This window comes from Chelonia mydas, chromosome 3 (genome assembly GCF_015237465.2).
Source record: "Chelonia mydas isolate rCheMyd1 chromosome 3, rCheMyd1.pri.v2, whole genome shotgun sequence".
NCBI classification, from domain to species: Eukaryota; Metazoa; Chordata; order Testudines; family Cheloniidae; genus Chelonia; species Chelonia mydas.
In genome coordinates, this window is record NC_057851.1 from 109,217,768 (window position 1) to 109,235,536 (window position 17,769).

Genomic DNA, 17,769 nt, shown 5'->3' on the forward strand with positions numbered 1-17,769 from the left:
GTGAGAAGCAAGGGAGAATATTTACATGGCTGAGTTTTGTGTGGACTGCAGGGAGCTGAGAGTTCAGGGCTCTAGAGAGTAAGAAATACCAGTAATGGAGGTAGGCTTGTATTAAAAAGGAAGGGATGAATTTTGGAGACAATGGAGCAAATCCAGCAATAAGCTGAGGTGAACATTGCCTTTGAAAGGGAAAGAAAGAGAAGAGTTAGCACAACTCTTTTCTATTTTCCACAAATCTCGGGTCTAGTTTGCCTAAAGAGTAAACACAAGGGTGATTTTTAAATTAAACTTTTTATTTGCTTGAAGTTTTTTAAATACATTTTGAAATGTGGATAAAACGAGCCTTTAGAGTAGTCCTTTTTCCCATTGCAATCAATGGGAGTCTGTTTCAACCACACAAAGTTGAGCAAACACAAGAGCAAAACAAAAACACAACAAATCTTCCATGCCAGCAGATCAGCGCTCAGAGCAATGTACAGCCATAGAAGTGTTAAAACATCAATGTAATTTGTAATACATACTTCCATCTATACAACCTTCAATTTATAACAGTGGCCTGTATTTTCAAAAGTGATTAGTGATGTTGGGTGCCTCAGTTTATGGGTACCCACTTGAAACATCTTAATCATCTAAACTTAGGCCCAAATCTGTTTCCTTTTAACCAGGTGGTGAAAAGATTTGATTTGAAAGGGATGAGACTTGATATAGTTCCTATGCTACTGCAGCTCAGCTATGTATATCTCCTGAGTAAAGGTTGCCAATCATGCTAAATGGCGCTCAGTTGTGAATTAAGGGTTTTATGATCTGTTACCCTCCAGGGACCTAATTATTTAACTACAGAATTATTGTACTTATAGAACTTCTGGCAAGATGGAACAAAGGTCCCAACTGAAGATGGGAAATGCAATAAGATTCATTCAGTTCTCACTCATTACATTTTTAGTAGTTTTTTATAACATTTTGACTTATGAAAATGTGTACAGTACATAGGACATACCTTTTGGGCTGTAAATTGTATGTAAGTTAATATTTAAATTGTTAACATGTAGAAAAACATGTCTCCATCAGCTTCAGAAGAGTGAAGCAAATATATAGAAGAGAACCATTTTCCAGGGATTGATAGGAATATTTTTGTAAACTTATTAATTCTTTAAAGTCTGTTTGTTTCCAGTTTCTCACTTTTGGGGCCATAAAAAGTCCAGGAACAGAGTGTTGTGCATTGCTTTATAGTGAACTGTTTGTTGCTTTGTTAGTAAGCAGCAGACATGCGCTTTCTTAAAGTTAAAGACTAGCCAGGACTACTTCTGAAGGGTGTCTTATCTATTCCTCCTTACCGATAAGGATAACACCGGATGACATGCAGCCTTGAGATTGGGCACAGGAGTAAGGGAACGTGGTGGCATCTGGGATGTAGGGAATCTATGCCAGAACAAGGGGATTTTACATTTTATAAAATGTGCTGCAGAGCATTTAAGTGTAATTGACCACTGAACTACACTAGCTGAAGTAATGAACACCGTGCATTTGGGAAGCAATATCCTTGCTTTAATTTTTATTTGCTAAATCACTAAACTTAGTCACTTGTAACAGTTCCCCCATCTGTTAGTGCAAAGTAACAAGAGTGCGACTGTAATTTATACATTCGAAAGACTTCAGTTCTTCTATTCATGCATACTGTGGTAGTGAGAAGTTGAACCCATGGCCCTGTAACAGTGTGGTGGCAGTCTACGTAGACAGACATGTTTTGTATATTTTAAGAGGTTTCCGTATAAGAGGCATGGTCTGTGGCAGAGCTGGTGAGTAGTAGTTAGAGGTCTACTAAACTACTGTGTTATGGTGATGACATACTGATGTGGTTCTGCAAGCTAAATAAAATATAGGAAAGAGACATAAAAAGAAATAAAGGGCACGCCTAAGTAATTATTGCCAGCAGTGAATGTTTGCATCACAGAGCTTAAGTGTGGTCAAAGTACCCAAAGACCTTACTAAATAAACAAATAGCAAAGTATCAGTGAGTCAAAATGCATATAGTGCCTTTTTAATATTTTGATCAAATTGCATTTCTCACCAATAGGAGCTAGTTTACAGCAACAGGAAGAGAGCAGATATTTACAGAAAAGGTGCAGGGCAATAGAGAAATAACATCCTTATGGTTCTAATTATCATTATAAGCAGACAGCAAATATAGCAATGTAATCATCTCATCAATTATTTTTAAATACTTAAAACAGGCCCTAATTACTACTCCCACCCAAGTAGCTGTTGACCTTTGCTGTAAGAATGTTTTATGGTATTTTTAATTTAATCCCTTTAAGAGACTGAAACAAACAGTATATTTTTAAAGGAGTGATATGTTAATGAAGATTTAAAACTGCAAGGATTAATCACCATTATGTTTTGAAACCAAATGTGTACCTTTTGACCTCTACATTTTCAACTTTCCTCAACTGTGACTTCGAAAGTTGAATGCATTTAAAGTAGTTTAATGACTGAGGATCAAATCCTTAGGCTTGAGTGGCTAGGCTGTGAACTGGGGCCCTCTACCAGGGCTGGTGAGGTTAAGAAATTCCTGCTTCCTGAGGTCCTGGAGTGGCAGCAAAGCTACTCTATGCCTGCATCTGTAGCTTGATGACTATGGCAGTCCCCTGACGGTTGTACTTTCCTCCTGGAGTGAGAATGGTGACTCCTACCTACTTGTGAATCCACTGAACTTCCCACCAAATCCTATAGACTAGGGCCAAGATCCTTCATCTTGTGGAGCAGAGCTGTATCCCCAGCTTCCTCAGGGTTCTGCCGGGTAGTGGAGGAGGTGAAAGGGTTTGGTCCTAAGGAATGGAAAAAATATCACTATGCACCTACGTTACTGTTTCCACACCTCCTTCCTCTCCCCCTCGCCCCCCTTGGATGTGAGTAAAATTCAGTTTGAGGATTGATTACCTGTTTCATTCAATTAACACAGATGATTCTCTTTTTCCTTGAGATCTAACTCTGCTTTGTAACTGGCAATATGTGTGGTGGGTGTAGACCTCAGTGCTACAAGATGGGATGGATTCTGAAGCATTACAGTTTTTTCTGTGTACGCTGCATGGAATTACTTTTCATTGGTTCTCTTTTCCAAGACACCACTAGCCTCAATCTTGGGGTACGTACTTAGTTGGATGATAAAATCTGGCTTTGACTGTGTGTGTGTGTGTGCGCGCGCGCATGCATCCTGGTGGCCCAAAGTAATGTAGCTTATTGCTGCATAAATAGTGGCTAGTGGGATACCATAAATTCACACTGCACAGCTTTTTCCTGTTAGATTTTATTTTACTATTTCTAGATCCCACTTGAAAGCAAAAGTTGTATTAGTCTAGTAGGCCATAAATAAAACTAGTTGTAAGAAATCTCAGTCTCCCTCCTTCTCTTCCTCCCCCTCCTTTACTAAACTGACTTGGAGAAAAAGTAAGCATACTTTATTATATAAACTTATGTACATGTTTTTGGGGGAAGGAGAATGGATTTATTTTTTAACCTTTTTAACATTTTTAATTTGTGTTATGCTGTTACAGATCTATCTAAGTGAGAAGTAGGAGACCCCTTTCAGAATCGTTCAGAGCACTGTATAACTGCTGCTCTTTTAAAACCCATGACTCTTCTACTAATTGTAACAGGCTACACCATGGGCTAGAGTTCTTCAGTGGAGGCATTGCAAGGGGGAAAAGGGGAATGACAGCAAAAGGTTTTCTTGCCTTTTTACAGCATGCATGATTTGAATAGTCACAGGAAATAAAAGGTTAAATAAGGGCCATGTATACTTACTTATTTAAACTTGGTATATCAGTTGAAGAAAATTGTAAGTTGGTATCCTTAAATATAAAGGACTTAGTCAGAGGACTTGTTTCCTCATTAAAATCCATCAGTTTATCTGAGAACACTGTGCATAAAAGAGTTAAAATGTCTTTTGAACTGAATCCAGTAAATGGATAGTGTGAAAATTGAGTAGTATTGGTCAAATCATTTATAGTAATGAAAATGTTTACATTAAATCATATTAAAGTGTAGAAAACCATCTGAAGTTCTGTTTTTTTTTGTACAAGAGAATAATGACATTATTATGTAGTTTGCTAATGCTTCAGGACTGAAAAATAAGCTGGCTAGATATAATATGTTCCTCCTGTGCTCTTTTATGTGGCGTTTTGCGCTATTGGCTACCTTTTTATGGAAGGTGACAAGAAATACTATGACCATGGTTTGTTTAAGTTTTAGGGAAAGGATAAATTGATGGTGATTGAAATAATCTGGAATAATTTGTAGCTACTTTGGTCTAGCAGATTAACTTCAATTCTTTTTATGTTCAAAGAGGAAAGCAGTACAAAGAGACGTTTGCCTTCCATATAGCCTTGCTTTTCCAGGGCAGTATTAAGCTGGGGAGGTCTTAGGACCTTGAAAGAGAGACTTCCACAGTATTAAACAAATAAGGAGAAACATAGTATGTGCAAAAATATTTTACTTGAGCAATATTTGTCTGTTTCCTTTATCCAGCTTCTCCTTGATCCTTCAGTGAAGTCATAATCCTGTGCTTGTGGTATTGGTCAGTTGCCATAATAATGGTTATGTCACACGTTCAGCAGGACGTCGCTGCATATTAACTAACTATTAACTAACTAATATTAACAATAAGAAGGAAGGAATGCAAGCAAAAATAGGGAAAGAATAGATTAGAGAATATTTAGATAAATTAGGTATATTCTATTCGGCAGGGGCGGACGAAATTCATCCTAGGGTACTCTAAGGAATTAGTTGAAGTAATCTTGGAACTGTTTGCATTTATCTTTAAGAACTCATGGAGGACAGGTGAGATCACAGAGGACTGGAGAAAAGCAAACATAGTATATAAGATGGGCAACAAACAAGGACCCAGGGAATTACAGAACACTCCTCTTAATTTACTAACAAATTATTGAACAATCCCTTTGCAAGCACCTGGAAGAGAATAGAATTTTAAGGAATAGCTCCCATGGATTTGTCAAGATCAAATTTTGCCAAATCAATCTACTTTCCTTATTTGATAGTTACTCGCGTAGTGGATGGGGAGGAAGCGGTAGACGTGATATCTCTTGATTTTCGTAAGCCTTTTAATGCTGTCATACATGATATTCTCATAAATGAACTAAGGAAAAGTGGTCTTGATTATATTACTATAAGGTGGGTGCAAAACTGGTTGGAAGACTGTACTCAGAGAGTAGTTATCAGTGGTTCCCTGTCAGACTGGAAGGGTGTATCTACTGGGGTCCCACAGAGGTCAGTTCTGGATCTGGTACTATTCAATATTTTCATTAAGGACTTGGATAATGGAGTGGAGAGTATACTCATAAAATGTGTGGATGACACCATCTGGGAGGGATTTCAAGCACTTTGGAGGGCAGGATTAGAATTCAAAATAATCTTAACAAATTGGGAGAATTGGTCTGAAATCAATAAGATGAAATTCAGTAAAGACAAGTAGAAAGTACTACACTTCAGATGGAAAAATCAAATGCACAACTACAAACTGGAAAGTAACTGGCTATGTGTTAGTACTCCTGAAAAGGATTTGGAATTTACAGAGGATCACAAATTGAATATGAATCAGCATAGTGGTGCAGTTGAGAAAAAGGCTAATATTGCGGGGTTTATTAACAGGAGTGTCATACGTAATTGTCTTTGCATTGGTGGGGCTTCAGCGGGAGGACTGTGTCCAATTCTGAGCACCACATTTTAGGAAAGATTATAGAAATGTAGGACTGGAAGTGACCTCGTTAGGTCATCTAGTCCAGTCCCCTGCACTGAGGCAGGACTAAGTATTATCTAGGCCATCCCTGACAGGTGTTTGTCTAACTAGTTTTGTAAAATCTCCAGTGATGGAGATTCCATAGCCTCCCTATGTAATTTGTTCCAGTGCTTAACTATTCTTACAGTTGGGAAGTTTTTCTTAATGTCTATCCTAAATCTCCCTTGCTGCAATGTAAGCTGAGGTTTGCAGAAGATTACATTGTTTTAATGCTGACATCAAACAAATAAGTCTTCAGAACTGTCCAGATTTTTTTATATTAGTTTGATTTAAATGAGAAAATAGTTTGTTGGCAATTGTACAGAAGTAAAAAGTAAATAATTAAGTAAAGGATAAGTACAAAAGCAAACGTTTACATATCTATGACAGAATCATTAAAATAACACTAAAGTTTAGCAACAGAATACTGAAATTGCCAACAGCATGACAGAAAAGTTGTTTCTCTCACAGCAGAAGCATTATCCCTCTGCCAACTCTCAGTCCAGATTATCTGTCCCAGAAAGGGGTCTCTGTGTAATTACAGTCCTTTCTCACTTACACTTAGTTAGCTTTTGAAGTCCACGTGACTGGAAGTCTGTAACCTGTGGTGACTTTCGTCCTTACATCAAATGTTCTTTTCTCCAGGGTCACATCTGTTCATTAAACCATAAGACAAACAATTCCTAGAAGTCAATACGGACAGCCAAAATGTCTAAATGTGCACAAATATTAGGTAGTAGTCCCTGCAGTTTTCATTTCTGTTTTTCTATGGCAATACGCATTTTGCTTCTCACTTTCAAGGCTCACGTACCTTTAGTAGTTTTTCATTAGCATGCAAAGGATGGTAGCTCCTCTGCTGGCAGCCTAACTCAAATTAAGAAAATGATATGTGTAAGAAGCACACATTCAGAAGACTGTTTATTGCAGATTGTTATAATTAGGGATAGGCAGACTGGTTTGAGTAAAATAAGAACAGACCATCCAGCAATCTCACACTTTGAATCTGAGCAGAACCATTAGTTATTTCACTGCCAACGCTTTTATTTATACTTAGCCAAGTCAGCTTTGCACACAATTTCTGTAGTCCAATATATTTTTTTCATTAAACAATTTGTCCTAAAATATAATCTAGATTTCTTTATTTTTGAGTCAATATGCATCTATATATGATTTTCTGTCTCATCCCAATGTCATACTTCAGGCAGCCTTTGCATCTCTAAGGTTTTAATAGATGAACCATCAATATTTTATTGAGTCAGATGAGGATTGTATATAGCATACTTTTCTGTTCTCTCTTTTCTTTCTCTCTCTCTCACTTAGTTTCTCTTGAATTTGGCTGGTGAAAATGTTTTTATACATAATGTGAAATTAGAAGATTAGAACTCTGCTGTTTGTGTTACAAAAACACAGGCATTTACCACTGGATGTAAAGTAGAATCTGTTTTCACGTTCAGCAGTATAGGGCTTATGACACACAGTACAGTAACTATGACTCTACCCTTCAGAGGGCAGTGGTACATGTATGCACTATTTAGTTCATTTAGAACATTAGCGAAAACAACACAACCAAAGCCTTGGTCCAGAACTTGAACTATCTCATCCCTTACTTTTCCTTTTTTGTATACCATGGCATTTCCAGATCCCAAATGAGATTTGAAGAAATGCTGAAATACTGCTAAAACAGCTGTGTATGGTCAAACTAATAAAAGTAAGCAGTACCAGAAATCTCGCAGACAAGCCTATTCCTGTGATATTCTCCACCTAGATTTTGTTATGGTTTGTATAATTTGGATGAACTTTGGCTAGATCTCAGAACTTTTGGCTTCTTATCTGAACTGAACCATTGAAAGTTTTGAGGTTCATCCATTAGTAATTATTATTATCCCATTCACTTTTTGAATTGATTCTTTATAAAAACAAATCCATGAAGGCCTGGTCTATAATGGCCTTATTTATAAAGGCTGACATCTTCCACAAAAAACTATAGATTGATCCACTGAACAGTTAAACTCTTAAATTGGAGTCTATTAAGGTAATTATATTTAATACAAAAATAACTTTTTGGTTTTATTTTTATACATAACGAGTTTTTTAATCTAAAAAATTTCCTCTTAAATTTGGTCCTCAACATTGATATGTAAGCTGCAGATATGTAAATCCTTTGTAGTGTCTCATAAGATACTAGCCCAGTTAGTACTGTTTTTCATATATGCTGTTGCTGCAGAATGACCAGTGAGAGAGCTTGCCTAGTTGACAGTACTGTGTATTTCTGGGAGCTTAGTGCTTTATTTTATTTATAGTAAACCAGCACTAAATTATTTATAACTGGTTAAATTGAAAGTTCCCAGACTTCATTTTACAAGAAAATGAAATTACCCAAGTGATCTCTTCCATGTCCCATCTTTCTTTGCTTTCAGTGCACAGTCCCGTATTCACTGGTATGGAGTGAATGATGACCTATAATATGTTTTCTTCTTGAGATCAAGAAGCTTAAAAGAAGTCGTACAAATAAAATATAGCACATAGTTTTTAAAAAAGGAAAATAAGGAATTAAATTCCACTTCAGGGTGTCAAATACAGAATAACACTACTGTGCTGGTGTGTATTACTCCATTAAAGATCTCAATGAGGTGCTGGATTTATACCGAAGAGGGCAATAATAGTTATGTAGCTTTTCATACAGGATGGATGCAAGTTTGGGGTATAATGGGAGTCTTGTTACAGCACTGACTGGTTACTGGGGCTTCGTCTACACTTGCCTTTTTTCTGAGAAAGTTCCCTCTATTCCCACTGGTGCAGCTCTGCTGGTTGTAGCAATGGCAGGAATTGCCCTTTTAGATAAGACTTCAGCTGACTGCTAGAGTTTTAACCATTTAACCATTTAAACCTGCTCACAACTGCTCTATGTGACACTGGTGAAAATGCTGGGAGTTGTTCGCATCTTGTTCACATTAGTGCTCTTGCTGTGAGGGCCATGCCGGTGTATTTGTGTAAGCAAGGACTGAGAGAGCCTCTACCATACAGTTGTTGGTGGCGTTCAAAATACCTCTTGCAACCATAGAACATGATGAAAAATGGTGCCAGGCAAAAAGTAGCAACATGACTCCAACTTTAGGGACCAGTCACTGTCTCACTGAAGTTAATGGCAAATGTCCCATTCATTTCAATGGTGCAGGATCCAGGTTCTTGATAACGAAGAGTCTTTTACATACCTACTTGATCTGTGGGGCATGAGACTGTATTACACAGTAGCTAGGGGTGAAAGTGGGCCGGTACAGTGTACCGGTAAACACCCGCACTGGCCCATACCCAGCCCACATTTAAAGCGCTGCCGCGGTAGCACTTTAATGTCGCTGCCCCTTTTACCTCCCTTGTCGGCAGCCCTGCTGGTAGGGTCCATACTGGCAGGGCCTCCAACAGTGGGGGAAGGGGCAGCAACGTTAAAGGGGCAGTGCTTTAAGGACGGTCCTTTGCTGCGGCAGAGCTTTAATGTTGCTGCCCCCCACCCCCCCCAGCAGCAGTGGTGTCCGGAACCCCGGGTCCTTTAAATCAACACGGGAGCCCAGGGCAGCATGGGTCTGGCAGGGCTGGCTGGGGGATGCTGACCCCCAGCCCCGCCCCTTCCTCCTGAGGCCCCGCCCCTTCGGGGGCTCGGAGCCACCCTGGCCCATACTGGTAAGTGTCCTGACTTACTTTCACCCCTGACTGTAGCAGACTTTGAGACAAGCCTCCTAAAGGAATAGGTAGTCAAGTATTGCTCAGAAGTATATAATTTATCTTTCTGTCAGAATACATCATAAATTCCTCCTCGCGTTTCATAGATCGATAAAAGTCCTGGTGCGCTATGCTCTAGAGTGTCTCCACCTGCCGTTTTTCCTTCCTGTCTACTTCCTTTTTTCCCTCAAGTGGGGAGCTGAGAGAGTTTCATGCTCTTTTCCTCAATGTGCTCTTAAAAAGACATAGTAGGAGGACAGAAGTGATCACAAACCCACCCATACCTTCTCTTAGATGATTTGGTGGTGGGAGACCTTTACTCTCCAGGCCAGGAAAGGCATGTGGTGGCCACTTAACTATTTCTTTCCTTTGGGCCTTAGGAGGTCTACAGGGGGAAGAATGCATGGCTGGCTGCAGATTTGGGTAGCCACTAGGAGTACAACGAAGGCTGATATTTTCAAAGGAGTATAAGCTAGCTCATAGGTTCACGGGGCGAGAAGACACCACTGTGATCAATTAAACCAGGAGTGGCCAACTTGCACCTGAGAAGGAGCCAGAATTTACCTATGTACATTGCCAAAGAGCCACAGGAATATGTCAGCAGCCCCCCATCAGCTCCCCATGCCTGCCAGCAGCCCTGCTGATCAGCGCCCCCCCCCCCCGCCTCCACACACACACTTCCCCATGCCTCCTGCGGCATGCAGGAGGCTCGGGGGGGAGCGGAAAGAGCACGGGCATGGCAGGCTTAGGGAAGGGGGCAGGAAGGAGAGGGAGGCCTTGGGGGAAGGGGTGAAGTAGGGGCAGGGCCTGGGGCAGAGCAAGGGGTTGAGTAGTGAGCACCCCCACCCCGGCACATTGGAAAGTTGGCACCGGTAGCTCCAGCCCCAGAGTTGGTGCCTATGCAAGGAGCCGCATATTAACTTCTGAAGAGCCACGTGTGGCTCTGGAGCCACAGGTTGGCCACTCTTGAACTAAACCGATCTCCTGTATAATGCAAGACATAGAACTTTCCTGAATTAATTTCTATTTGGACTAGAGCACATCTTTTAGAAAAACATCCACTCTGGATTTAAAAATTGCCAGGAAGGAGAATCTGCTGCAACCCTTTGCAAATTGTTTGTCATTAATTACCCTCACTGTTAAAAATTTGTGTCTTATTTTCAGTCTGAATTTGTCTAGGTTCAGCTTTCACACACCGGATCTTGTTATGCCTTTGTCTATTAAAAAGCCCATTATCACATTTTTGTTCAATTGTTGTTTATAAAATGTCTTCAAATAACACCTTAACCTTCTCTTTGTTATGTTAAATAGATAGATTTAAGGAGATCAATCACTATAACAGGGGCGGGCCACATCCAGCCCGTCAGAACTTTTATTCTGGCCCTTGAGCTTCAGCCAGGGAGTGGGGTTGGGGGCTTGCCCTGCTCCGGCACTCCAGCCAGGGAGTGGGGTCCATGCAGCTCCTGGAAGCAGTGGCATGTCCCCCAGCCCCCTTTGGCTCCTATGTATAGGGGCAGCCAGGGGACTCTACATGCTGCCCCTGCCCTAAGCGCCAGCTCTGCAGCTCCCATTGGCCATGGTTCCCAGCCAATGAGAGGTGCCATGGCAACGCCTGCGGACAGGGCAGCGCACAGAGCCACCTGGCCGCACTTCCACATAGGAACCGTAGGGGGGACATGCCACTGCTTCCAGGAGCTGCTTGAGGTAAGCACCGCCCGGACGCTGCATCTCTGATCCCCCTCCCACCTGCTGAACCCTTTGGTCCCACCCCAGAGCCCGCACCCCCAGCCGGAGCCTTCACCCCCTACCCCAGCCCTGCACCCTGACCCTCATTTCTGGTCCCATCCTGGAACCCACACCCCCCTCTGGAGCCCTCATCCCCTCTCACACCCCAGCCCCCAATTTCGTGAGCATTCATCGCCCACCATACTATTTCCATACCCAGATGTGGCTCTTAGGCTAAAAAGTTTGCCAACCCCTGCCATATAAGGTATGTTTTCCAATCCTTTAATCATTCTTGTGGCTCTTATCTGAACAGTCTCCAATTTATCAGTATCCTTCTAGAAGTGTGGACCCCAGAAGTGAACACATTGTTCCAACAGTGGTCACACCAGTGTCAAATTCAGAAGTAAAATACCCTTCCAAATCCTACTCAGTTTTCCCCTGTTTATGTATCCCAGACACCCAAATACAATTAAAATCCAGTGGAAGTTAGCCTTCTTGGAAAGAAGGCTTGCAGAAAACATGGCAGCTGCGTTGTAGAACTTCCGATCCCCACCAAGCAAAATCTTGCTCAGGGCAAGTTTTAAGAGCTCTGCATGGTCCTCTCCTTTCTCCTCCTTCCTAAACCTAATGTTTTCTGCCTGCAGCTCTTCATTCTATTCTTTCTGCCTGATCTCTAATTTGTTCATGTAGAACTGTCCCATTGTAATTACTCCCTGGGTGCAAGCAGCTGATCCTCATAATGTACATACGTAATTTCACCTCACCTTCCACATATTCCCCAATACCAAAAATACCTTTCTTTCTGATTTTGTAATTTTCCTTCCCTTATTTAGTTTTGAATTGGCTATAGAAATAACTGCCTTGATTTGGTTACTGAACATTCTTCTTTGTTTAAATTTGGTCTGCTGGTCCTTGACTGAGAAACTTCCTATGTCTTTGATTCCAAGAAAAAAAAGATTTAACCACCAGGTTCTCACAAAGACCTTGTATATATCTGACTCACTACATGTTAAAGATTACTAATTATCTAAGAAACCAGACCACTGTAATACCATAATCCTCTTTCATTCTATACCTGAATCTTTCTTTTCTGCAAAAAAACTGAGAATTCAGAATACATGTTCAATCCATGCAAATATGGTATTGGTATTGATGTAGTTCTAGTGGATATTAGTCTGAAAATCAATTCCTTTTTTAAATGATCAAAATTTTCATAATATTAAAGGAGGGAGAAGACTAGTATTGGCTTATCTAGGAAACCATGTTTTTTAAGAATAAATATGCTAAAGAACTATCTGATAACATTTTCAGGACAATTAGGATCAATTGTGTCTTTAATAACTTCTGGTTTTTTTAAAAAAGGGGGTTGGGAGGAAATAATCTCAGTTATTATATGAAATGGGTTACTCCAGGGCTGTGGACCCAGATTTCAATGCAAACAGATTAATGTACCTTCCATTATCATACCATAGCCACTTCAGAAAGTACTTTATTTTCTTATTGATATTTACAGTGACGACACGCACATTCTCATATGCCAGTACAATGTTTTAAGTGTTCCTGGTGCTGTACTGTATAAACACAGAATAATAATTTTTTTTCTCTGCTTCATGTAAACTTGCTATACAGAGATACCTATTCTGTCTTATCAACATAGTGACTGTAGTGTTTATGATATAGTACCGTAGTAATGAGCCGCTCACCTCTTCGACATGTCTTTCTTTCAGATTAGATGATCATGATCATCCCTCTGGCCTGAAAGTCTGAGTCTGTGTCTTTCTCTTTCAGCTCTTTTAACTTCTTATAGTAGGAAACAGAATAATTCGCCTTTTCTTGATATGTCTTTATCGAAACTTTCACTGTTTAACAATATATATATTGTTAGAGGCCATGTTGGGGTGAAAGTGGAGCCTTCTTTCCTACCTGCAAGTCCTCCATGTGTTTTGTAGATGTCTTTCAGGTTCAATTCCCAGTTTGCCTTCCATAACCCCTTCTCCTGTACTAGAAGACCTTCTTCATTCTTACCAGGTTTTCAACTTACTATATGAAACTTTCTGCAGATTTATTTCCCAGTAAAGCTGTTTCTCAGATTGGCTTTGCATTGATATGAATTTAGAGCTTGATACTGTGATGTGGTGATCAGTGAGGATATTTGCAAAAGGACTTCAACAGGATTGAAGGCAGTGGGGAGCATGCCATAGAGCAGCAGTTCTCAAACTGTAGATCAGGACCCCAAACTGGGTCCCAACCTCTTTTTAATGGGGTCGCCAGACTTGCTGGGGCCTGAGGCCAAAGCCTGAGCCCTGCTGCCACCGGCCCAACTTCAGCTCTGGATGGTGTGGCTCGGGTTACAGGCCCCCTGCGTGGGACTGAAGCCCATGGGCTTTGACTCCACACCCTCCCTACTCCGCCCCCCCAGGGCGGCAGGGCTCAGGCTTCAAGTCCCTGTCCTGGTGTCGTGTAGTAATTTTTCTTGTCAGAAAGCAGTCAGGGTGCAATGAAGTTTGAGAACCCCTGCCATAGAGTATGCTCTCTCCTGTCAATGTCCTCCATTCCTGGATCTGTTGGGTTTTTTGTTAACCATTTGGCAAAAGCTTTCATCTGTTTATCAAAAGGGAACGTTTGTTTTAAACTTGCTACACTGAAAAAAGAGGATTCAAATTAGTGCACTGATTTGTCATTCCATACACGTTCAAAATAACTCTAACTTACATGCCAAAGGGGCAGAAGAATGAAATGTAGCAGGAAAAGATATTTAATTTGAGGGTTGAAGTAAATTTTCCCTGCTGGTGACCCACCCTTTTTGCCCCCTTTTTGGTTTGTGCAAGTTACTCTCATTGGATTCCAAATCAATCCTATTTAAACTTTCACCACTTATATCTGTCTCGTGACAAGTTTATATTACCACTTTTCACTGTTGAGACTTCCATGGTAAATGAATCTGTTTACATCCACTCAGAATTTGACTCATTATTTTTAAATGTGTGTAGTAGCAACCAAAATCAGGCTGCTAAAATTAAAAATTGGTTTAAAAACAGAAATCAAGCACATGAAATATCTGGCTTGGCACAGGTATGAAGATTATTGTAGTTGCTCAAACACTGAAAGATTGGTTTCAAGAAAACAAAGTGAGGAAAATGCGACATACAGAAACAGTGGTATAGAAAGGTGAGATGTTAATAATTTGACCATATTCAATGTTTATGTATATTTCAAAAAAGATTTTCTCCTTTTAAGGTATTAGCTCATACTTTCTAGTTCAGTCTTTTGTAAGGAACGTACTATAAGCTACAGTATATAGTATGAATGTACTTATCTGTTTATAAACTTGAGAGGAAAAGAAAACAGCAGTAATTCAGATCCTTTTTTTCAGCAAAATTAACCATGACAGCTGTTTGCTAAAATTGTAATTAATGTTCTTTTAATTTTGGTAAACTCAAATGCCTGGAACAACTACAGTGGTATGTATGAGCGTGAATGTGACTAGACAGGCTTAAACATACCTTTTTTCAATAAGATGTAATATTTTCAAAAAGACCTATTACCAATTTAATACTTTTTAGTGGGTTGCTACTTTTCAGATGTTATCATAAACCATTTCTAATGTGTTTGTTTATTTAAAAATTGTCTGCCTTGCCTAATAAAGGTCTGTGCTTAACGCAGAGCAAGAAAGACAAGACTCTTATTTTCAAGAAAAGTATTAAGTCATTTTTACATCAATAACATCATTCTCTTGACTGCATTCATTATGGGGTGGGTTGCTGGACGCATTTAGCTACTCCATACAAACTCTTCATTTTTAAGGAAAACTGATATGTACGCATGGCCAGATGGTAGGGAAAAGTAGTCTATGGCTAGTGCTGGAAAGAATGGTCTTAGCATAATGTCTTAGCTTTGACAAACTATATGTAGCAATATTTTTTTTCTGAACTGCTGATTCTTCCCCATCAAACATGTTTTATCAGAGGCTTTGCCTATAGGAGAACCATTTTATCAAAGGACCGTATAGGACTCCTTTCAATTATTTGTGAATAGAATTACTTTCCAGGTAATCAGAATCAGTGGAATGCAATATTAGGTGTGGGGTGAGAGTGGAGCATTCTGAACCAGAAAATAGCCATTAGCAATTAATTAATCAGTCCCACAAGGAGAAGGTACTATTATATTAGAATAATAAGAAGATGAGCTTTTGATTTTGCATTAAGGACATATGAGGGAGACTTGAATTGAAAAATGTGAATGTTCTTTAGAGCCAGTTCAATGAAATAAAGGATGTTGAGGCTTCTGCATTCGTGGACTCTCATGCCAGACCAAGAAAACTGTGAAGAACCATCTTCTTTGGATTTGGAGTAGGTTTTACATGATGTTGAACCCTAGATTAGTTTTTCTTGACTCCCGCCCTTTATAGTGTCAGACAAGTGATTTTTAAACTTAAAGGAATTAGAAAAAGTATTGAAAACACAAAGTATTTAAACTTAATTTACATAGTAATTCAAGCTTTTTTTTTAATAAAATGGATTGATTAGTTGTATTTAACTAAATTAGTGGTGTGGAGCTGTCATTAGCAAACCTATTGGATTTCATGCCTCCTCTGTCCAAAATGCTTCCTTTTATGATGGTACCATGAATAATTCTGGAAGATCCTTATGTTGAGCCGCTGTCCTTCTGGCCAAGGAGGAATGAATGGGAACCCTTTGAGTCTGCAGTACACATTCTTAACTAACCAGAGCATTTCATTGCAAGCTACATGAGACACTTCTTTCTTCCAAAGACAGAGTGTGTTTCCGCTGCAGCACTGAATGATCCCGGGATCCAGAGACTGACTTATCAGTGGATCTCATTTGTAAGGAACTTTTTCTCTCGGGGGTACTTATGTGGGTCCCATCATTCCGGTATCTTAGTGCCTCATAAACATTAATGAATTTTATCCTCATACCACCTAGCCTCTTGGTATAGGGACAAAGGGATTTTCTTACTATCTTGGGCTTGGAGATGACTCAGATGACAAGATGTTTGAATGTAGCTGTCAGCCTGATGGAGACTGCCAGAACTGCGGAGAGCCTTTTGCCTTCTGATGGGTATATTAGGAAAGGTTCTGTTTGATAATGGGGAACAGAGTGAGAGTTAAGGAAGAAATGCTGCATGCGTGTATTTGTGTGTGTGTGTGTCTATAAAATAGAAAAAACCCTAAAGTTGTGGGTCTTGGGTGGGTGTTTTATATTGGACTAACCTACAGGAAAGCACTTGAGAATCATGGGCTTTTTCTTCGGCCTCAGGAAGGAGAGCAAGTTGGAATGGCAGGTATAATAGTATTGTTTGTTCAGACTTTTTGAATATTCTGAGACAGAAATTAAATCACAGGTCAGTGGGCGGGAATCCAGTATAGGAAAATGCAGAAAGTCTAGTGTAGGTATCACACCGTGTTTGTCAACTTAATCTGACCAAAATCTAGGAGCCAGCCCCAGAATGATATTATTTAAAACTAAATTGTGTCTACTGAGATTCATGAATTATAATTGTTTACAACTCTGTCCTTATACATGTACACTATATTTTTTAATAGTGTGAATAACTAAAGGTGCCATTGTCCCATTTCAGACACCTGGACCATTTAGTTTTGTACTAAAACTCTAACATTTGTGCAACTGGCTGTCAAACATGTGGATGAGCCAAATCACCCCTAGTTTTTAAAAAAAGAAAAATGTAGCAAGAGAAAGTGTTTGTTTGACTTGGTTCCTGTGACAAAACAGAAACATTGGGAGGGACACTAATTCCCATAAGATGTCACTAAGTTATTTTTATGGGTTTGAAATTACATTGCATAATTTTTGTGTTTGTCTCTTTCCCCCCCAGGAAATTCCACTTACTTGGATGACCATGGACCACCCCCGCGCAAGGTGAGCTCCTTCCATCCTTACCAGCTGCTTTCCTATTGTATATTTTGGGCCAAATTGTACTCTGTTCCTCCCTAGTAAATATGGAGGAGCTCCACTGAGTTTTACATTGGTGTAGCTGAAAGCTCAATTTGGCCCTTTTGCCCCCCCCCTTTTTTTAGAACGCATTTTCTTCTCAGGCTTTTGTAGATAGCTTGCACAAAAATACGTTTAACATGGGTAAAACTGGTTCATTGAAGTCGGTGGGAATGGGATTTCAAACCTGTTCTTTCCTGGTGCCAACATGATGCAGTTTATCAACACGTACAATAGAATGCTCAGTGGTCCTCTGTTCTGGAACAGTATTATCACTTGGTCACTTTAGGAAGCGTCATCAAATTGTTACAGTTATCATTGTTCTTGTGAAGTATTTGCTCACAACAGCCTAACAGGGCTAAACTATTGTTTCTAAACCCTCACACTAAATCTCTTCCTCCCAGTGTTTCCCTTTTAAACAGAAAGTATTTCAACAGGTATCGTACTTCTAAAACCTTAAAAAACAAATGCAGAATACATGAACTCAGTGAAATTGGGGTCTATGTTTTAAAAAAAAAAAAAAAATCTGAGAGTGGCTGCACTGGCTTATGCTGAGGACAGTGTACTCTT

General features: G+C 39.8%; 1 protein-coding gene across 5 annotated transcripts in view; it reads left to right on the plus strand.

Annotated features, from left to right (window-relative positions):
- Positions 1-17,769, plus strand: part of UST (uronyl 2-sulfotransferase) — a 312,291-nt gene that overhangs the window by 81,511 nt on the left and 213,011 nt on the right. For all 5 annotated transcript variants that reach the window (XR_006289649.1, XM_043543110.1, XM_043543111.1 and 2 more), the window contains exon 2: positions 17,084-17,127. Coding sequence is in view for 4 of the 5 variants with exons in the window: in XM_043543110.1 (XP_043399045.1) it covers positions 17,084-17,127 (44 nt within the window). In the remaining variant the exon portion in view is untranslated. The remainder of the gene's footprint in view (positions 1-17,083; positions 17,128-17,769) is intronic.